Below are 23,649 nucleotides of genomic sequence, written 5' to 3'. Positions count from 1 at the left end.
ACCAAGTACGTGAGATCTGGGGGTGTACCCACTCCTCACTAGAGAGTACCTCCATAGCCCCATTTTCCTGAAGAAAGTCCCCCTCAGTCCCCATGTTGGCTGCAAAAGCCCTGGCAGGACTCCAGGCAGAAACCAACCGCTCCATCTGCCAGAATTACCTGGGCAACCTCATCACCATCAAACGTGGCCACCATTTGTGCCACTCTGCATCCAACAGTCCCGGGTGGATTTATAGGACAGGTTTCTTTGCTTGCCACCAATGCTAGGAGGGGCCCTTCTGGAGTAATGCCCAGCTGGACAGGATGACACGACGGTGAACACACAGCTTCACATCACCAGGAGCAAGAGGCGGGGGCAGAACAGATGAGCATATGCAGGAAACATAGTCGAGTTCGTGCAATTTTCTGTGAGGAGAACCTAGAGGTGTTTGTCCCCTTGCACTCATCCCCTGACCACCAGGGCCACCATATGAGGTCCTGCCTCTCATCATAGGAAAAGGCTCAGCAGTGACCTAGAGCCCCTGAAGAAGAAAGTGGCAAGTGTTCAGAAACAGCCACCCAAGAAAGAAAACTACTAGGATTGGGGTGGGGGGGGATGGAGGGAGGGGGAGAGAGAGGGAGTTGGAAAATCAGAGACAGAAATTACTCTCTGAATTTGAGCACCTGGACCAGTTTGTTGCATGTGAGCGAGAGGCCGTTGAAGGGAGTGGGATGCCACCCGAATGTGCTGCTGCGATGGTATATTGATTATTTTCAGCTGCGGGCACTTGAAACACAGAAAATGCAGAGAGAGCCTTTCTCTGAACCCCCCTCATCGGCTAAAAGGAACGCAGTGACATAAATCCCCTCCCTGGGAGTCTCATCAACCAGGGAAGGCTGACTGTTGTCACATGACGGGAGACTAGATGTCGACACCACATGCGGACAAACTTTGTCACCAACTCTCATACCTCCCATCCATTCTTCAAAGGACCCATTCATCTTTCCTAAAAATCATATACTCCCCACCCCAAGAGGCCTATATCCCCTCTCCCCTTTTCCTACTAAGATGGTACTTAATCCTGAATTGGAAGCCACGACAGGCAGTTGCTCATTTTTCCCTGGGTACCTCCCATGTATACATGAGGTATACGTGTGAATAAACTTCCATTTGTTTTTCTCCTGTTCATCTGTCTTTTATTACAGGAGTCTCAGCTAAGAGCTCTGAAGGGCAGAGGGAAAATTATTTATCCTCCCCTACATAGTTCTCAAGGTTAGCCGAGAAGGACATTTAATACAAACTCAATGCAGACACAATAGCATTTTCAGACTACATCTCAACACTCAAAGATCTACTAAAGAAGTTGGCAGAGAAGAGTGTGATGTCAGAAGGGAAAGTGCTGCTGGATGTCGAGACCACCCATGACAGGTGTGAAAGCCTGAAGCGCCCAGCTCTCTGATCGTTCCATAAGGAAGGAGGGAGACGGCCTTCCTCTGCAGTATTTGGCACTGCAGAAAATTACACAGAAACTGAAAGTGACTCTGGATCTTGAAACAGCACATCCTAATCTCTCTGTCTCTGAGGATTAAAAAAAAATTGGGGACATTTGTGAAGAAAAAGCAGAGAGTTTATCCAGAGAGATTTACGGCTTATCCAGTAGTCCTGGGTTCTGAAGGATTTGATTCCGGCTAGCATTACTGGGAGGTCCAGGTGGATGCGATGCCTGAATGGACCACGAGGTTTGTAAAAACTCCCCTTCCAGGAGAAAAAAGTGACCCCCATCGAAACAGAACAGATGGTGGACGATTCAGCGGCAGGATGGTGACTATGTCGCATGAGGCATTGTTCCAGCCACTTTTCTGAAGCAAAAGCCCAGAAGAGAAGCAAGGGCATTTATCTAGACTAGGAGTTCCATGAGATTTAATTTTGCCATCTGAATAACGTCTCACAGCCATTCTTTCACTGAGAAAATCTTCTGAAATACTAAGGCCTTATTTGTGTATCAGATATGATTTGAAATGTCTTGCACTGTGTAAAGGAAGAGATTATGAGCGATAAACCACCCCAAAGGCTGTCGCACTGCTTCATTTTCTTCCTGTAATTTATGAATAGGAGGCAGAATAATATCTAACTCTCAGTGAATCTAGCATTAAAAATTTTTTTTCAACGCTTCTAGGACTTAAACATATAAATGAAATCATACATACATGCTCTTTTCTATCTGGCTTCTTTCACTCAGAATAATTATTTTCAGATTTATCCACATTGCTGCATGAATCAATAGTTCACTCCTTTTCATTTCTGAGTAGCACATTATACATATATACCATGATCTGTTTATTCATTCACTCACTGACAGGCATTTGGGCCATGAATTCTCTCTCCATGGGAGATATGAGTTGCTTTTTGGCCCATCTCTTGCCCTTGTAATTATTGACAATGACCCAAAAGATCAGCAGGTCAGTCTAAGCTCCTCTGCACAGATTGTAATGGAAATTGGACTATTCTTAGACGACACTGACAATGTCAGAAAATGATCAGAACCCCAGAGAAACACGTGCAAAGACAGCAATACAATTCAAACACACACACAGAAGAGATATCCAGGTAGCCTTTCAACAAATGAAAAGATGCTGCACTGGGATATCATTTCTTGCCCATCAGAGTTGTCCAGAAATTGACAAGACACATTTTTGGTGAGGCTGTGAGGAACAGGCATTCTCATTCATTGATGATGGAGTGCAAAATGCAAAGAAACTTGCAGGGACCTCCCCAGCAGTCCAGTGGTTAAGAATCCACACTCCCAGTGCAGGGGGCATGGGTTCCATCCCTGGTTGGGGAACTAAGATCCCGCATGCCACACAGCGCAGCCAAAGAACAAAGAAACTTGCAAATGCCTAACAGGATGCATTTACTCTTCACCCAGCAGTCCAACTTCCCGGATATACCCTAAATATATACCTCCACAAATATGAAACAAATATTTACAATGTTATTCATCACAGAATTATTTGTAATAGCGAAACATTGAAACACAAATTTCTATTAAAGTTGAGACAATGTGTACATTTGAAACAATGAATTTGAAAAGAAATCCTTGATTCCATAGTGGTATACTAAAAAAGTTAATAATAATAATAACATATATAGGGAGAAGTGATGGATGTGGTGTAACTAAAAGTCTTTTTATGGAAGAGCATCAGCTAAAAAACATAGAAGCGGGACCTGCGGGGAGGGGGGGACCTTCAAGATGGCGGAGAAGTAAGACGTGGAGATCACCTTCCTCCCCACAAATACACCAGAAATACATCTACATGTGGAACAACAACTACAGAACACCTACTGAATGCTGGCAGAAGACCTCAGACTTCCCAAAAGGCAAGAAACTCCCCACGTACCTGGGTAGGGCGAAAGAAAAAAGAAAAAACAGACACAAAAGAATAGGGACAGGACCCGCACCAGTGGGAGGGAGCTGTGAAGAAGGAAAGGTTTCCACACACTAGGAGCCTCTTCGCGGGCGGAGACTGCGGGTGGCGGAGGGGGAAAGCTTCGGAGCCGCGGGGGAGAGCGCAGCCACAGGGGTGCGGAGGGAAAAGCAGAGAGATTCCCGCACAGAGGACCTGTGCCTACCAGCACTCACCAGCCCGAGAGGCTTGTCTGCTCACCCGCCGGGACGGGCGGGGGCTGGGAGCTGAGGCTCGGGCTTCGGAGGTCGGAGCACAGGGAGAGGACTCGGGTTGGCGGCGTGAACACAGCCTGAAGGGGCTAGTGCGCCACAGCTGGCCGGGAGGGAGTCTGGAAAAATCTGCACCTGCCGAAGAGGCAAGAAGACAATTGTTTTGGGGTGCGTGAGGAGAGGGGATTCAGAGCACCGCCTAAACGAGCTCCAGAGATGGGAGGGAGGAAGAGAGGGGGGAAAGACACAGAGAGAGAATGCAAATGCAGCAAAATGTTAGCACTTGGTGAATCTAAATGAAAGGTATACAGACACAGCTTGGAGATTTCGGCAGGTTCAGTTCCAGACCACCACAATATTGCAATACAGTGAATTAAGAAAATTTTTTTGTTTCCCAGTGCATATAAAAATTATGTTTACACTAAACTATAGTCTATGAAATGTGTGATAGCATTATGTATAAAAAAATAATGTACAACCTTAATTTTAAAATATTTTATTGCTAAAAAGTGCTAACCATCATTTGAGCTTCAGCAAGTTGTAATCTTTTTGCAATAGTAACATCAAAGATCACTGACCACAAATCATCATAACAAATATAATAAAAATTTGAAATATTGCGATAATTACCTAAATATGACCCAGAGACACAAAGTAAGCAAATGCTGTTAGAAAAACAGTGCTGGCAGACTTGCCCGATGTGCAATAAAGCAAAACATAATAAAACGAGGTATGTCTAATAGGAGTTCATTGTATTATTTCTTTAACTTTTTCACACATTCAAGAGGTTTCCAAAAATAAACTGGGAGAAAGAAATTCCTATATTAGTAAAATGAATAATTAAAGGCTATAGGAAAGTCTAAATTCACCAGTAATTTATATGTGGATGTTCCCACAAGTCTTTAACAATAGCATATTGTGTCAAAGAGTACAAGTTGAAAAACCTGGAACTTCAGGGTAGTCATGACTTAAATCATTTTAATTACATTAAAAATACATGTTCATTTTAGAAAAACTAGAAAAAGCAGATACGCAAAAAGATGAAAATAATATGTAATTTTACCTCCCAGAGATAATATGTCAGTATTTTGGTATAAACTCCTTCAGAATTATGTCTATTCATATACAGCCATATATAAATATATACTGTTTTTTGCAGAAATGTGATCATGCTGGATAGAATGTTTTATAACCTGCTTTTCACTCGATGTCTGGGAATATCTTTTCATATTGAGAAGTATATTTTTATACCTACATTTTTAGTGGCTGCATAGTACTCTATCCTGTAGATGTATAAAACTTCACTCAACTAATATTTTACTCTAGAATATTTAAATGGTTTTCAGTTTTTCACTGTTATTATTATGGTACAGAAAAAATGTATGTTTCATATTCCTTGTTTTCAAAACCAAAAGCTAAGTCCCATTGTTTAAAGTAAAAACAAAACAAAACAAAAACTAGACGCCCTGTATTCTTTAATTCAATTCTGGCTAATAAAAATCATAACTGAATCTAGACTCTGCAGACTTCTAATTAATGGCTGTTGGCAAGGAACCTCAGGTTGGTAAGAGACTGTTGACTTGAGTGCTGGAAGGTGTTGAAGTGCTGAGCTATGAAGGGTGGGTTAGAGACTACAAGCTACCTCCTCATGCTCATTCTCCTCTTCTTACATAGAAATTGAATTTGTACTTAGGCACATAGCTACTCACCTAAAGATTCTATTTCCCAGTATCCCTTATAGGTAGGTATGATCGTTTAACTGAGTTCTAGCTGATGACGAACGTCAGTGAATGTAACGGCGCCACTTCCAGATGGTGCTGTTAAAAAGAATGAGTGAGTATTACATTCTTCCTCATTCCTGCTGTCTGGAATGCAGTTACAATGACAGGAACTGGAGCAGCCATTTTGGACCATGGGATGGAAACCACATGTCAAAGATAGTAAAGCAAGAAGTAGGATCCTTATTCCCTAATGATTATGGAACTACCATACTATCCCTGGACTATATACCTTGAGTTTTTATGTGAGGGAGAAGTCAACTATCTTATTCAAGCTCCTCTTTTTTATGGATCTCTACACTTCAGCAGCTCATCCTGTATCACAATTAATACGGAACTGTATACTACCAGTTAGATAAAGATGAGGCTGGAAGTGTCTGCAAGACCTTTGATTTAGAGATACTAAGAATATAAAGCCAGGGGGCTTCCCTGGTGGCGCAGTGGTTCAGAGTCCTCCTGCCGATGCAGGGGACACAGGTTCGTGCCCCGGTCCGGGAAGATCCCACATGCCGTGGAGCAGCTGGGCCCGTGAGCCATGGCCAATGAGCCTGCGCGTCCAGAGGCTGTGCTCCGCAGCGGGAGAGGCCACAACAGTGAGAGGCCCGCGTACCACAAAAAAAATTTTTTAAATAAAATAAATAAAAGAATATAAAGCCTAACCCATGTTGGGGTGAAGACCCTGTGGTTCAGAATTATACTCGTTCCACATTTTTCAGCATAAAAATGTCTTGGATAGTTTGTAAGGGAACTCTTCAGTTACCCAACTTCAGGGTTGAGTATTACCACCTATGAAACATAAGCTTTAATCTAAAGACTATGCATGTGTGCTAATTACTTATTAGTCATAAAAAATGTGGACTCTGGTATTCTCCCTGAAGATTTCACTGAATTAATTAATAGGTCCTTGTAATAGATTTAACAGATTCATTTCTTAAAAACAAAATAAGTGTGGAGTCTTCCTTTATGTTATGAAGCACTCTGTAGCAATATCTTTGTACAAATTCTGAATAATGTTTACATGATAACTTCCTAGAAATAAAAGTAACAGATCAAACAATATTTGTATTTTATAAATGTTGCCAAATTACCATCCAGAAATGCAGCAATTTGCATTGCTATGTTGTATGTAAGTTAAATCAGGGCAGTAAGTGTTGATGACATGGAGCTTCTGAGCCCATAACAATTTCTCTTTCAGGATTCTCTATGATCTTTACATAAAGACACTTGGACTTCTTGGATGATTGATCACACTTGCCTGCTTTGCACATGTAGAAGGCACCCATCAGTTTGGTTTCAATCACAGCATTCCACCCCTTTGAACTGATGTGTTCAGAAGGAGAGAAGAACTGGCCTCCTCCATTGTTTACCAAGAAACTGATCTGACCATAAAAGTCTAAGGTGGCTTTGACCAAATTATTCGCCTAAAGAAAAACATTAAAAGTGAACTGGTTACAGAGAGAGAAATACAAATACTGTATGATAGCACTTATATGTGGAATCTAAAAAATACAATGAATTAGTGAATATAACAAAAACTAAGCAGATTCACAGACATAGAGCCCAAACTAGTGGTTACCAATATGGAGAGGGAAGCAGGGAGAGGCAGTGAAGGGTAGGAGATTAAGAAGTACAAACTATTAGGTATAAAATAAGCTACAAGAATATATTATACAACATGGGGAATATGGCAAATATTTTATGATAACTATAAATGGAGTATAACCTTTAAAAATTGTGAATCACTATATTATACACCTGTAACATATAAATTGTACATCAACTGCACTTCAATAAATAAATAAATAAAATGTTAAAAGTGAACTGGTTAATAACCTAACTTGCTACTTGGACTTTATTACCTGCTTTAGTAGAGTAGCAGAGCTTGCAGTGTCTCACAGTGAATAGTAACTCTGAGAACCACAGTAAATGGAGAGGTAGTCACAATGAATAAAACTGAAAATCCTATATCAGTGAATAATTTACCAGTATCCGATACCCATAGATCATAAAGCTAAATTTGGAATTTTAATGACAAGATTTATCCAAGGACCTGGATCACCCCTCCATTGTTTTAATTTGTAAACTACCAACACAGAATAATGGATAGTGATGAAACAGACATTATGAAATGAGTTAAAGGGCAAAAGGCACAAAAGGTAGTCACTAGATGAAACTGTCCTTGCTTAGCTTCCCTACATTTCTTCCCTTCCTCTCTTTCTCCAGAGGCCACTCACTCAATAGATCATTAGCTCAAGAATCTCCTTCACAGGCTCTGCTTCTAGTGAACCTCATCTAAGATAGCTACTATGGGAAAACTTAAAGCACAGTCAGGTTTAGGGACAACTACTATAAATTAAAATGAATGAATAAGTAAGATAGATTTGCATTCCTCAAAAAACTAAAACTACAGTTGCCATATGATCCAGAAACCCCACTCCTGCACTGCTGACCATATACCCAGACAAAACTATAATTTGAAAAGATACATGCACCCCAATGTTCATAGCAACAGTATTACAATAGCAAGACACTGAAACAACCTGAATGTCCATCAACAGATGAATGGATAAAGATGTGAAACACATACACACACACACACACACACACACACACACACACAAAATGGAATAATACTCAGCCATCAAAAAGAATGATGGCTTCCCTGGTGGCGCAGTGGTTGAGTCCGCCTGCCAATGCAGGGGACATGGGTTCATGCCCCAGTCCAGGAAGATCTCACATGCCGCAGAGCGGCTGGGCCCGTGAGCCATGGTCGCTGAGCCTGCACGTCCGGAGCCTGTGCTCCACAACGGGAGAGGCCACAACAGTGAGAGGCCTGCATATCGCAAAAATAAAAAAGAATGAAATAATGCCATTTGCAGCAACATGGATGGATCTAGAGATTATCATACTAAGTGAACTAAGTCAGAAAGAGAAAGACAAATACCATATGATATCACATATATGTGGAATCTAAAATAAAACACAAATCAATATATCTATGAAACAAAAACAGACTCACAGATATAGAGAACAAATTTGTAGTTGCCAAGGGGGAGGGAAGGATTGGGAGTTTGGGATTAGCAGATGCAAGCTATTACATATAGAATGGATAAACAACAAGGTCCTACTGTATAGCACAGGGAACTATATTCAATATCCTGTAATAAACCATAATGGAAAAGAATATGAAAAAGAATATATATATGTATAACTGTCACTTTGCTGACAGCAGAAATTAAACACAACATCGTAAATCAACTATACTACAATAAAATTTAAAAAAACAAAGATAGATTTGCTTTACCTCCTCGTCATTACAGATGTTGCATTTTATGGGAGTGACTTGAGCCTGGCTGGTAGGAGGCAGACTGGCCTTCAGTTCATCTGCGGCAGATTTTAATCTATCAGACTCACGGGATGCAATGACCACATTACACCCTGAGGAGACAACAGCCAAAGAACAACTAAATATGTTTTCACTGGTTGTCCAAGTTCTGAAAGTAATAATGTTTAGAAAATGTTTCATATGTTCTTGTAAAAACAGATGAATTAGGACTTCTGCATATGGTCAAGATGGAGTAATAGGAACTGAACTTACCCTCCAGCCCAAAACAACTAAAAAACTGAACAAAATATACGCAACAATGATTTCCAGGCACTGGATATCAAGTAGCACAGGCTAGTGATCCCAGAGAGTGAACACAAACAATGTGAGCCCTATTATTATTCCAGATTGCTGCCTAGAGACAGTCTTCAGGATGCAACATAGGGAGGAAGAACCCATTGAGAGCCCAGCAGTCTCCTGGGTAGAAGAGATGAAGTTGGGAGTCCAGGGAGGCCAAGACAGCTAGATTACACATGGCACAGAGAGAAAGGAGGTACACAGGGGGGGAACTCCAGAGATTTGTAGAGTTCCCTCAGATCTTCAGCTGAGCACTGATCAGTACATACGAGTAAGGAAACAATCTGAGGCTGGGGAAAGATTGTTCCCAAGCTCTACAAAGTTTCAAACTGTTTCCAAGTAACTTAATTGCATCACAGAACAAAGTTCAGCAATATTTATAAGAATACAAAAATAACTAGCCTGCAACAAGGTAAAATTCAAATGTCTGGCATCCAACAAAAAGCCACAAGGCATACAAAGGAGCAGGGAAATACAACCCAGAATGAGGAGAAAAGCAAATTAATAAAAACAGGCCCAGGAATGGCACTGATGACATAATTACATAAACCAATGATAAAGAGAAAAATATTAAAAGCAGCCAGAGAAAAAGAACACAAAAAAGACAAGGAAGACAGAACACTTCTTTTCAGAAACAATGCAAGCCAGAAGATAGTGGAATATCTTGAAAGTACTGGGGATGCGGGTGGCAGTGGGAGTTTTGGAACCTAGAACTCTTACCCAGTGAAAATAGCTTTCAAAAGTAATGGCAGGGCTTCCCTGGTGGAGCAGTGGTTGGGAGTCTGCCTGCCGATGCAGGGGACACGGGTTCGTGCCCCAGTCCGGGAAGATCCCACATGCCGCGGAGCAGCTGGGCCCGTGAGCCATGGCCGTTGAGCCTGCGCGTCCGGAGCCTGTGCTCCACAGCGGGAGAGGCCACAACAGTGAGAGGCCTGTGTACCGCAAAAAAAAAAGGAATGGCAAATTAAAGACTTATTCACACATATGATATCCAGAAGAATTCATTAAAGTAGACCTGCACTACAAAAAGATTAAAGGAAGGCCTTCCAACAGAAGGACAATGCTACCAGATGAAAATCTAAATCTACAAAAGAAGAAAGAGAACTGGAAATGGTAATTATGTGAGTAAATAAAGTAAATATGTAGTCTTTTCTTATTTCTATTCAATCTCTCTAAAAGGTAGTGATTGTTTAAAGTAAAAATGATATCAGTGTATTGTAGGCTTTACAACATATGTAGAAATAAAATGTATGAGCATTTAATTGTTACACAATGTCCAGGAAGGGTGAAGTAGAAGTAGCCGCAGTCCTTGTTTTGCTCGGCTCTAATACACGCTAATTTCAGTTACCTTAGTTTAGATAACACCAGACCCCCAACAACACTGTTCAAATTCCAGTTAACATGGCAGATTAACTGAGTAATTGCATAAAATATAAACTGTACCGCCAGTACAAATCCACAGATCAACATGCGAATAACAGATGCACATCACGGTCAGTGACTAATTGTTTCACTTCTTTCACTGTCTGTAAGTGATTGGCCACTATGCATCTGTTCTTCAATTCGTGTACAGATGGCAAAGAATGCAGTTGTGTTGCCTCCTTGTCTCCCAATGATAAACCCATGTGACATTTTACAAAAACCATGACTGAAGGAGAGACTGGCCAACAAAGACGAAAGTGCAACAAAGAAATAAAAATTGGTAACACTGAAAGTGAAATTAGAATTGTATGTAAATGGAGTTATAAAAGGAAGAGCTACCCATGGGAATGCTGACACTCCACCAGTGCTTTCCTTAAGTAAAAATATTAAGCTATGAGACACTGGACTATTCATTTATCTCACTAAGTAATCCTGACCCTTATTGCTCATTGTTGCCTCACATGTTAGTTTATCCTAAAGAGAATGCTTCCTTCTTTTCATGTACAAATATAAAAAGCAGAAATACGTGCCAAGACAGCCTTGCGAGAGGGAAGAGCCTCACCACCTCTGGGAAGCCCAGATGTATATGGCAGATTTAAAGCGAACTATATTGAAAATCACAACTATGTTGACGACCCTCCTTCCTCTCCCTCACTGAGCCAAGATTGGCAGCTCCTTCTACATGCTCCCATATCCCTGACCTCATTCTAATACAGCATTTAAACCAGTATTGTATGATAATTAAGTCTCCCCCCACTCACTATTATCTCCTGGAAGACTGGGACCCTGTCATTGTAATTATTACACTCAAAAACAGTCCACATTCAATATTCATGTATGGAATAAATGACACTTAGAAAGGTAAAGAGTAAAATGGCTCTCTGTTTGACCACAACCTTTCTAGTTGTACATGATGAGGTAGCTTCTGCATATTAAAATAAGGCACTTTAAAAAACTATTTTTCAAGATTAGGTTATAATTTAGTGAGTTACAAATGCAGACAACTTTTGGAAATTCTGATAGGCAATCTGAGAGCTTTATAAAGCAAATATTAAAAAGATTCACCATGAATTCCTTGCAAGACAAGACTAACTTTAAAATAGAATTCAACTTATCAAAATTGATGTATAGGACTTTCCTGGTGGCGCAGTGGTTAAGACTCCGCCTGCCAACGCAGGGGACACAGGTTCAAGCCCTGGTCTGGGAAGATTCCACATGCCATGGAGCAACTAAGCCCATGCGTCACAACTACTGAGCCTGAGCTCTAGAGCCCGTGAGCCACAACTACTGAACTGGCGTGCCACAACTGCTGAGGCCCGCGTGCCTAGAGCCCGTGCTCCGCACAAGAGAAGCCACCGCAATGAGGAGCCCACGCACCTCAACAAAGAGTAGCCCCTGCTCGCCGCAACTAGAGAAGCGCGTAGCAACGAAGACCCAACGCAGCCATAAATAAATAAATAAATAAAATTTTAAAAATTGATGTATAATTTTCAACAAAGCATATATTATACTGTTAGGAGAACCGTTATTCCTTTCTTCTTCTGTTTCCAGGAGGAAGCTTCTACTCCCAGGAGGGGAAAGAATTGAAATACACATTTCTAGCCCAGGTCCAACCCTCAGCCAGGTTTCCCTGAATTAGGAGGAATAGCTAATCTGATTAATATAATGGAAAGGAGAAACAAGTTCCCCTGGATTAGCCACTGCCTCTGCCCATCACCTTCTTTTCTTTGATCTTTCTGCCTTAAAGATGGGCATTAACTGCTCTAGAGCAGAGCACAGGCTGACAAGGCATGGAAATCTGACATCTACAACTCTTCCTAAATCCACATTAAGAAGTTAAGCCTCATTAAAAAAAAAAAATCCTCAAGAATACTAAGGTGATTAATGCCTGACTTTGTCCAAGGCCTCAAATAAGAGATATAATGAAAATATAAATAGCATTATTCACAGGAATTATCTAATTAGAAGCTTACTAAATTATCACTAATTACTATCTGAACCCTGAAGGCTTCAGGAAAGTTATCTAATATTAGCAGAACTATACTGGGACACAACTTTAAAAGGCTATTTATTGTAACTGCATATAAACTTGAGCCAGGGGGCAAAAGTATTACAAGGCGGAATGCTGCAGTGCTGGGTAGAACTAGAAACCTAAATTTCCATTAAAGGAATGGTTAAATAAATTGTTACATATCCATACAATAGAATACTATATAACTCTGAGAAGAATGAAGTACTACTATATGCACTAGCATGGAAAGAAAAAATTACAGAACAGTAAGAATACTACAGTCACAGTTTTGTAAATAACAAAATACACACAAGTGTATATGTGTGCATGTGGCTGACTCATAGAAAATCACCAGGAAAGGGATTTAGGAGATGGGCAGAATGGGAAAGCTCATTTTTTTCTTTTATATACTTCCATACTACCTGAATTTATTGCAATGCTCTTATTTTATAATAAACTAGAAAATTATTAGACGATATCCTTCTCCTCACCCTTACGCTAAATGATTTAGATGGACTTTTTTTGTTGTTTATATGAGTTGCTAGAGAAATTCAGAAAGCTTGATAAACTTACTTAGAACAAGGTACAGAAGTAACTAGCAAATAATGAGTTATTTCCACATCAGAGGCATTTGTAGCCAAATATATCGCTTTTCTGCTTGGGCGGATACTGATTCCTTTCAATCTTCAACTCAGAGTGCTACATGTAAGCACCTTCTAGGTCCCTGGTGTTGATAAGAGCCTAGTCACCAGAGCAAGAAAGAGTGCTGTCTTGCCTCACAATTTCCACTTGCAATTCCTACTTTCATTTCACCCACTGTCAACAGAAAGAGAATGACTAACTTGAGGACGGAGACAAGGATTTAGCTTGAATTCAATGTGAATGGTCTTAGGTTCAATATTCTTTGATGGAAGCAGGACTCCTCTGGTCTAAGAGCATCTGTCAAATAGAGGAAGGGGGTTTCAATTCTGTTCCCTACATCCTGCCCTTGTGAGCTAGGGCTTTCAGCATCCTCTCAGAAAAGGGACAGTCGAAATCATCTGGATGTGAAAGACAACACAATAATCACTTTAAAAAGCATGCCTCGGGGGTTTCCCTGGTGGCGCAGTGGTTGAGAGTCCGCCTGCCGATGCAGGGGACACAGGTTCGTGCCCCGGTCCGGAAAGATCCAACATGCCGCGGAGCGGCTGGGCCCATGAGCCACGGCCACTGAGTCTGCGCGTCCGGAGCCTGTGCTCCGCAACGGGAGAGGCCACAACAGTGAGAGGCCCACTTACAGCAAAAAAAAAAAAGCATGCCTCGCACTTCCCTGGTGGCGCAGTGGTTAAGAATCCGCCTGCCAAGGCAGGGGACACGGGTTCGAGACCTGGTCTGGGAAGATCCCACATGCCGCAGAGCAACTAAGCCTGTGCATCACAGCTACGGAGCCTGCACTCTAGAGCCCGCGCGCCACAACTACTGAGCCCGCGCGCCACAACTACTTAAGCCCACATGCCTAGAGCCCATGCTCCGCAACAAGAGAAGCCACGGCAGTGAGAAGACCACGCACTGCAGAGCACAAAGAGTAGCCCCCGCTCGCCACCACTAGAGAAAGCCTGCACGCATTAACGAAGACCCAACGCAGCCAAAAATAAATAAATAAATTTATTTTTAAAAAGCATGCCTCAAAATCCAACTTGTAATTCACACCAAAAAATAGGAGCCTTCTCACTGGAAACTGAATTGGCTAACATTTTATTTTACTTGCCCAATTTAGGTTTCTATAACAATTTTCAGGAAACAGCCATTAATCCTGGAATAAAAAAATAAAGCTGAGCAAGTCAGAGTAAACATTATTTGTATACTCTTTCACTGAAGGAAATGCATTTCCAATACATTACTTTTTTTTAAAGTACATTGGAAGGTTGAACCAGGATCTGACCAATCTGCCGTGAAGCCTGGTATCTGACCTTCACAGAAAATGATAACCGATTCTACTTTTCTAATGGATTTTCCTGAACAGGGTTAGAGTTTTGGTGTTGGAAGTAAAGTGGGTAGTAATGGTGATGAAGCTACACCAGGGTCAGATTAAGAAATGCTAATTTTCTTTTTTTTTCTTATTAAGATGTATTTTTTCCTTAACATACTTTTTTTAAGTTCATATGCTGTGCCGGGCATGAGAAACACAATGGTAAGCAAAGACAACTTACATGTTCATTAAAAAAATTTGAAAAATGAGTACAGTTTAACCACTCATCATTCAAATCATTTCCAGAAAAAGTAGTTGCTGATAACAATATTACAAACTTCTTTTCAGTCTTCTTCTGCATATATATTTTTCAGTAACAATTAAATTGGAATGCTATATTTTGTTTAGAATCCTGATTTTTTTCAATTATATGGTATGCATTTGACAACAAAATCTTCAATAGCAAGATGTTTAAATAGCAGCATATTTCATTGTTACTGATTTAGTCTTTTCCCTTATCATGTTTCACTATTCAACACTACATTCTTGTACACAAATCCGTGCTTGTCCCTGATTATTTCCGAAGAGTAAATTCCTGAGAGAGGAATTACTAGGTCATACAGCACAAATACTGTTAATACTTTCGGATTTTTTTTCCCAAACTGACCTCTAGAAAGCTTGTAATAATTTACATTCTTGCCTGCCTTCTCACTTCCTCATCAACACTTTCATTTTCCCCAATGTTTTAAAATTCTGTTAAAAAACCAATGGCACCTTTTTATTGCTATATTTTGCATTTCATTGCCAAAAAAGTTGACTATTTTTTCATATACTTACTGCTTTTTTTTTAGTTCTTGATTTAAAATGCTTGGCCCATATCAGAAGCCTATCTTTCTATCAGTTGTTAGATCTTTTCCTTATTTATTTATGAGATCTCTTTATATAATAAATTTGTTGTACATGTAAATGTTTTTCCTCATGTTCCTTCAAACTTTATTCACATATATTTTTTAATTCAATGAGGATATACACCTTCATATTTATCTATTTTCCCTTTTGTGGTTTCTTTCCTTGTTTATTGCTTATAAAGTCCTCCCTTCACCCAAGTTAAGGTAAATATTACAAGAGATTCGAGAAGATTATATGATGGGAGACTTTTACCTTTTCCAGTTAAATGAAGTCTTCCCATGTTTCCTAATCATTCATTAGGCAATAAATAGAATTTATTTATTTATTTGGCCCAGCAGCACGGCTTGTGGGATCTTAGTTCCCCGCCCAGGGATCCAGCCCAGGCCCACCGGCAGGAAAGCCCTGAGTCCTAACCACTAGATCGCCAGGGAATTCCCTAGAAAGAATTAATTTTAAATTCACATCCAAAAAAAAAAAAAAAAATTCACATCCATAATTAGTTCCATAGCATGATTCCACACGTCTCCGTAATCCCCACCTCGGACACAGTATCTTTGGCTCTAAATTTTCCCTTTAGTTTACAAATAGTGGTTCATCATCCACCGCTTCTCCACAACTTTTCTTAGAACTCTCCTCTCTCCACTCTCCCTCGCGGTTTAAATTTCACCCACAGCTACACTTCCTTTGCTTTGCAACTTCACGCTCTCCTAAGCCCGCCTCTGGCCCCCTGGCTCCCGACCCCAGGTTCCGCCAGCTTCTAAGGCTCTCTCGCTCTGAGTAACCTAGCCCAGGGGCCTGCTCACGCACCTAGATGCAGGAGCTCGGTCGCGATGGCCTTTCCGATGCCCGTACCCCCGCCGGTGACGATGGCCACTTGGTGCTGCATCAAGCCTGCTGCCAGGCAAACTCACGGCCACGGGACATTTGACTGATGAAGCGTAGGCCAGGTTAAGTCAATGGGCCCACGCCGCCTTATAAATATGCCGGACATAGGGCTCACGCCGACGTGACCGCCCGGGCCCCGCCCCGCCCCGCCCCGTCCCGTCCCGCCCCGCCCCGCCCCGTCCCGTCCCGCCCCGCCCCGCCCCGCCCCGTCCCTCCCCGCCCCGCCCCGTCCAGTCCACTCGCGCTGCCTCGCGTCGCCCCGCCCCTCTCCATAGCCCCGCCCCACCCCGCACGGCCGGCCTCAGGGGCTCTCTATTCTCCCAGCGCAGAACCGCTCCCCCAAGGCGGCGTCCTTACCGTTCAAACTGTCCGCCTGCCTATCTCCCCGGCACGTGTAGGTGAGATTCTTTGTTCCTTGTGTGTGTGTGTGTCTGTGTGTGTGTGTGTGTGTGTGTTATTTCGATGCTTTTGGGAAAGGGAGGAAGACAAAAAGCGGGATTGTGCTCTATTTTGAAAAATTCAATCCTCAGTGCTATAGCTCTCACGGTTAATTAAAATTAAATCTCCAGTGCATCTGGGTAAAGAGAGGCTGCAGCTCGGGAGCCTCCCGCATTGCCTCCTTCCTTGCTGCGCCCGCCCGCATTGGAAGTCCAGCGATGCTCTGGCTCCAGCTGCTGTGTGCAGCTGGCTGGGAAGGAAAGGGGCAACCTTAGCTGAGGGCGGAGAAATCCGGCTTCATCCTCCGGAAGGGATGGGAATGAGAGGGGGAGGGGGGAAATACAATCGTAGTTATCCAGAGAACCAAGATAATAAATGATTTTTAGAAAAAACTCAAGCCCACCTCCACCTCATCTCCCTCTCCTCACTGAGGAATGAAGGGAAGAAGGAAACTTTACCAGATTTGAGATTTGATACATTTCTGCTGGGCTGCATAGATTGATGAGTCCGAAAGATCTTTCCTCGAAGGGTGTATGCTTCCTGCAAGAATGCATCTGTAGGTGTGTTGTTTGAGATCCTACCCTCTAGTTCATTTCTTATGCAGAGGAGCGAGCCTCCTGAGGATGGGGGAAATTTCTCATCCGTGTTTTGGTGCCCATTAACAGTGATTTATTATTCAAATTCTCCATCTTGCTTCCTGCTGTCAACCCACCAGAGTGGGATTACACCTGGACTAGCCTGGGGAGACTTTGCCTGAGAACTTGACAAATCTAGGGAATATGTCAGGTGCTGTGGTCTTAACAATCCAGGCAGGATCATGTTTCTAAGTCTGTTTTCAGAGTGTTGCAGGAAGGGGGACCCTTTCCAGGGCCTAAGAGTGGGCTCTTGTCTAACACTCGGAAAAGAATTGTTGGAGGAGACACATGTGCTGACAAAGCAAGAGATTTTATCGGGAAGGGGTGCCCGGGCAGAGACCAGTAGGGTAAGGGAATCCAGGAGGACAGCTCTGCCACGTGGCTCACAGTCTCAGGGTTTTATGGTGATGGGGTTAGTTTCTAGGTTGTCCCTGGCCAATCATTCTGACTCAGGGTCCTTCCTGGTGGCTTCCACATCACTCAGCCAAGATGGATTCCAGCGAGAAGGAATCTGGGAGGTTGGTAGGACATATGGACTGATGTCTCCTCTCTCGTTTTGACCTTTCCTGAATTCTTCCAGTTGGTGGCAGCTTGTTAGTTCCGCGTTCCTTACCAGGACCTCCTGTTTAAGGTAACTCATGCAAGTGGTTACTCTTGGGCCTGGCCAGGGTGGGTGGTTTCAGTCAGTGGTTCCCCTAACAAGAGTACTGTATTTTCCCTAGCAAGGTATTAAAATAATGTAAAAACAAACAAATGCCATCATTCTTTTGTTGGGTCCACCACTGAGTTAGAGTGAATTGGAAATGGATCTGGTTGAGAGTGGAATTAAACATCACTTCCTCCCTGTTCCTCCATCCCCCTGCCCTCCTCTGACCTCCTTTGAGAAACACCTCCCCCTCTATCTTTGTTGCTGACAGATTCCTATCAACACTGCTTAAAGAAGGGAAGCTATCTCTTCCACTTCTCATTTGCTGGATAGTTTTTCAAGGAATCACTTCTACTAACTCAGTTCTAAGAGGTTTCTTATTCCGAAAAATTCCAGGCTTTCTTGGGAGGAAGGAACAATTTAAATTTCTTTCAAAGGTACTTTTATTGAAGATCTAATTAAATGTGATTTGTGACCTGGTCTGGACTTGGGGATTTATGGAACTCTGCCAGGGCGGGTCAACATGGGCCTGGCTGTACTGCAGCCTCTGTGTGGTGGCTGAGTGGCCTCAGAGAGGGATTCTGCAGTCCTCCAGTGAAAAGGTGACTGGACTGGCTTCAAGCCAGTTTTGCTTGCTGAGAATGGCAAGGAGCCATTCCTCAGCCTCAGGGAAGCTATGAGCAGTCAGAAAGCTCATTTTCACAGTCCAAAGAGAGCCTGTGATTAAGGGAGATGTGGAGTCTCTTCAAGAGATCTTTTGTTAAAAAGAAAAAGGCGTGTCCTCTCTGCCCCTGCCTCTGACCTCAGTCAGGGTTTGAATGTCTGCTAACCCCAAAAGGCCTGGAGGCACATCAGTAGTTCTGCCTCTTGAAGGCTCTTTGTTTCCAGATTTTAGCTCTGACTCTTGGTTGAGCCCTCTCTTCTCAGGGCATCCGTGCCCTGCTGCAATGACTGTCCCTTTGGCCAAATCAAATGCTACCTGGCACTCTGCATCCCTGCCCCCTTTGTCCTGGGGAAAAAGGCATCACCATGGCTATGATCTTGCCACATTCCCACTCTGTCATACCCCTTAGCACTCCCTCCGTTCATCTTCTGAGATGCTCTTGCTTCTCACCCATCTTCCACCCCTCCCCCAGCCCATCTGCCTAGTAACTTCATTTTCTCCCCTTCACGAAGCAGCTGCTGGCTCAGACTGACAGGGGCCTGTGGGATTCTCACCATTGAGACAGAATCTCGGTGCTGAAGGAATATCAGTGAGGCATATCTAGCCCCGCCTGCCTTGATGTAAAAGCAGCCCTGAGCCAACTTATATAAGTAAGATTCCATTTCACAATATTCAGCCAATATTTATTGAGCACGTGTCTATTCTAGACATGGGGGTTACGGTACAGTGGACAAGACGGTTAGGTGTCCCTGCCTTGGTAGAGTTTATGTTCTAGGATGTATACATGTTGGTAGTTAGGGGTGGAAGGAGTATGTGTGCCATGAGAGGTAGGACAATAAATAAACAAAAGATCAGACAATAAAGATCAGCTCTAACCGCCCTTACACTAAAGCTGCTCAAGCTCCTTATACCCAGCTACCTTCACTATTGGGAAGTATTTCCTCTGTAGACAGTCAGATGCTCCCCAGATGATGAACCAGCCTCAGTGTGGGAGCCTTTCAGGACCAGGAGACAAGAGAAATGCTGCTCACAGGACCACAGAGAAAAAGGCTGCAGCCTGACTGTGCTCACAGTCAACCACAGCAACGGGCTGGAAGCTGCGACTTCTAAGCTGCTGTTCCATCATCGTGCCAATCACTTGATACTGGTCTGAACCAAATTTCCTTTCATCTTTACATTGGTGAGATGGTCTCTCTGGGAGCGGCTAATAGTAATTTTCAGTGGTAAAATGGCAAATATTTTATCTCCTGGTTGGCCTAGCACCTCTAATGGTGGCAAACCAAGATGCTAATGGGGGAGTTTGGCCACCCCAGACAGGTGATATGTAGCCCTCTGAGTGACAGATACACAAGTCAGAAAAGAACTGGAAGGACAGCAGGGCTGGAGCAAGGCACAGCTCACTGTAGTAGTCGTAAATGAACTTGAAAATGATGATACTTTACCCACTTAGCCCCAGTTCAGTTGCCTTGGAAGAGGAAGATGTGTTAATAGCAGTGAAGGTGCAAAAAGTCAATTCCTAATTGTACTTAGTTAAACCGGTGGAGCAGGGCACCCTAATTTGGAAGCATTATAAGCCAGAGACAGCAGAATGGCAGCCTATCTGTGATTTGTTTTGGTTGTTTGTCCACATGGTAATTTATTTAAATTTGGACTAATTGCAGTAATTAAAATCAGGAACTTTCTCATGAAATTTCAGGCAACCCATACCAAATGGACCTGAATTCCTCTATGAAAGCAGTTGGCTGAACAGTGGGCTTGGTGGGAAAGAGAGGAGAACAGTAACTTGCTATTTCAGATGAGACCTGAGTGAGCTTTATGTTTACCACAGCCCCCACCATTCCCTGTGTCCAGTTGCTAAGGCTTGGTGTCATTGCCATTTATTAGCTTTTTCCAGCCACACTTCATCCATATATGTTACTTGCTTCCCTGCAATTAATCTAAGAGCAGAGGCTTCAAAACTCCCTGGCTTCGCCACCTCCCAAGCCCACAAGTTCTGCTTAGTATCTGGGTGGGTTTGGAGAAGGCCCCGGATCAGGTGTGCTTCAGTGACCACCTAGGAACAGAGAATCATGAACAGACTCCAGGGAAATCATGCCTGATGATGAGAGGTCCATGAAGCAGCAGTGAGCCGCCGCTGTGGAGGTGGGAGTGGGAGTTAGTGACCAAGTGACAGGATGGGAGTAATGACCAGACTTCCTGCTGATGACTCGGCTCTACCAAGGCACTACACCTGGGTAGGTAAGTTCATTTTGTGGTGTTGTGGAGATTTGGGGTGTTCACTGACTGCTTAAGAGCTGTTGGTTTTCTTTTAATAAAACTCTAGAGGAGTACATAGGCAGCTACTGTGATTGAAGCATTGGAGTTATACATGAGGGAGATGGTACAGCCTAGGATGGCAGGACAGGGAGAGGCCAGATCACAAGTCCTTAGGCCACATGAAAAGTTTGGATTTCATTTTATATCAATGGGAAGTCACTGGAGGATTTTAAGCAGAAAACGGCCTGATTTTATGTATGTTTTCAAAAGATCTTTCGAACTGCTAAGTGGAGAATTGATTTGAAGACAGCAAGAGTAGAAGCCAGAAGATATGGAGCATTTTTAGAACCTTAGTAAGAGATGATGGCCTCTTAGACCAGAGTGGTAGCAATGAAGATGGGGAAAAGTGGTGGATGCATTTAAGAATTATCTGGAGAATTTTCTTCAAGGGTGGCTTAAAACCAGTTATTTTATGCGTAAGTTCCAGAGTCTGAGTATATACTTTAAAACCTATTTTTCCCCCCCAGAATGACTGAGGAGTCAGAGCTAATGGTGGATTGAGGTTAACAGTCTGCAGTATCACATTCGTTAATAATCTTTGGACTGGGGGTGGAGGTGGAGGATGGGCGAAGCCTACCTTCCAGGAAAAAGAGCAGAGTCCTGTGTCTTCTCTTAATTCTATTGACTAAAACCTTGGAAACTAGAGAAATTTTCTTCCTACCCTCTCTCTTATGATATGTAAAAGAAAGGAGAAATGTTCAAAACCTGCTTCTCAGTTCAAATGCTAACAACATAATAAAGTGTACAGAAATGTGGAAAATAATTAAGCCTTCCTCTCTTAACCCTTGTTCACATCATATTTACAAATAGGCATTTTCCCTTGCCCTTTGCCTTACCGGGTCAACAAGTACGTACTGAGTATCTGCTACATGTCCAGCCCTGGGGTCTTCCCATTAGAGGTAAAGAAGTGTAAGACAGTTCCTGACTTCTAAAATTTTATAATCTTCGGTGGGGAGATGAATGAAAAATCATGAAGCCATTCATAATCAGTTCAAGATGATATGAAATGCTGCATAATTAAGCACTAAGAGAGTATGGTACAAATGACAAATACTACTGGAATACAGAGTAGGAAAAGGCAGAAGAAAGGGATTGGAAACTAACATCTATGAAGCACCAACTCATACTAGGCATTGGACACTCGAACACTCATGTCATTCTCACCTCCCTCCTACAACAACAGGATTGGGGTCGGGGAGAGACATGTAGGCTGGGGTGGTCACAGAAGGGAACATGAGTGAGTGAGTCTCTTGAGCCAGGCTTGAAAGAGGTGGAGAAGAGTGAAAAAGGTGAAGGAACCGACATAAGTAAATGTGTCAACTAGTCACGTTATGGGGAATGGGAAGAACTGCTATGGAACCCTAGGATGGAGCATGAATATGGAGAGCCTCAAACACCAGGCAGACCCTTGAGATATATTTTAGTCAGAAATGGCAAGATAGTGATGATTACTGGACAAAATAAAAATATCTTGTGTCATTAATCACCGTTTAAAACGGTAGAGGAAAAAAAAAAAAACGGTAGAGGAAGAATTCTGAAAGGGAAGGCAGAGGAACTTACGTGGAGGAAGTAGTGCAGGGGCTGTATTCGAGCATATGGTGGTAGTAGAAATTGAAATGAACACGTTACCAAAGAGATTCCATAGGAATGAGTGGCAGGACTTAGAGACTGATTAGTAATAGGGACATCGGAAGAGATCCTTAATATAGGAGATGGATTCATCAAAGACAGCCCTAGAGGTTTAAGTATAAAATCTGGGGTAAATGTTGGCAGGCAGCAAAGCATGGTAAATAAAACATGGGCTCTGAAATTAGCAAAGCTGAGTGTGAGTCACAGCACCATTACTATGTAACCTTGAGCAAATTACTCCTCTGCATGGGGATAATAATAGTACCTCCTTCCTTGGTTTGCTGTGAGGATTACACAATAGTGATTATTGAAAAGCACTTAGAACAGCACCTGGCACACAGTCAACATCCAGTAAGTTTTAGTTATTACTATTATTAAGTCCAGATGTCCTCATTGCAAAATAGTGCTTGTTCTGTTAGGAATTGTGCAAGTTAGGCTTAAAGCCAGTTCTCTCACTTCTTTATTTAACATGGAAGAGCTTAATAATGTCAAGTGAGGATATTAGAACCTACTTTATCACAGAAAGCTCCTGTACTCTGGATCTTCCCATTTTTAGAACATCATGTGCTCTTAGAGACGTCACCAAACGAATTTCATAGTCCAACAAGCTCCATGCATAAGAATGTGAAGGTAATGGTACTTATTTTGTTCAAACAGGCAAAGTCAGGCTGTGAAGATTTAGTGAAACCTTAATTCCACCTGTGGGCGTTTTCAATTCTGTCGCTGAGCACCTCATTTGTTTTAGTCACTGAGCTATGTGCCCAAGATACAAAGGTGATAAGACCCAGTACCCACCTTCCATCCAGTGGGGAAACAAGAAAGAAAATTAACAATTAAAGGACAAAGGAGAAGTATTTAGGTGATACTTGGACAATGGAGGAGAGCTACCTGCTGAGAAGTTTGCTCAGACTTTGGGGAGTTTTGGCCTTTAAAGAAATGTGATAGAGTCAGTCTTGGTACCTGGTAATACAGAAGATGCATCATATTAAGACATGGAATTTGCTTCAAATTGAGTGGCATTTAGCGCCTAG

General features: G+C 42.5%; 1 protein-coding gene across 1 annotated transcript in view; it reads right to left on the bottom strand.

Annotated features, from left to right (window-relative positions):
• PECR (peroxisomal trans-2-enoyl-CoA reductase) overlaps window positions 1–19,799 on the bottom strand; it is a 43,526-nt gene extending 23,727 nt beyond the window's left edge. The window contains exons 1-5 of the mRNA XM_089915907.1: window positions 19,745–19,799; window positions 16,213–16,311; window positions 8,738–8,871; window positions 6,648–6,854; window positions 3,620–3,735 (exon numbers count right to left, since the gene is read on the bottom strand). Coding sequence (XP_089772033.1) covers window positions 3,620–3,735; window positions 6,648–6,854; window positions 8,738–8,871; window positions 16,213–16,311; window positions 19,745–19,799 — 611 coding nt within the window. The remainder of the gene's footprint in view (window positions 1–3,619; window positions 3,736–6,647; window positions 6,855–8,737; window positions 8,872–16,212; window positions 16,312–19,744) is intronic.
• Between the last annotated feature and the right edge of the window lie 3,850 nt (window positions 19,800–23,649).

The sequence above is a fragment of the Delphinapterus leucas genome, chromosome 8 (genome assembly GCF_059928025.1).
Source record: "Delphinapterus leucas isolate spDelLeu-1000000601 "Yukka" chromosome 8, BTC_Dleu_Yukka2, whole genome shotgun sequence".
NCBI lineage: Eukaryota > Metazoa > Chordata > Mammalia > Artiodactyla > Monodontidae > Delphinapterus > Delphinapterus leucas.
Note: the sequence above shows the minus strand (reverse complement) of the source record. Positions and strands in the feature narration are given on the sequence as shown.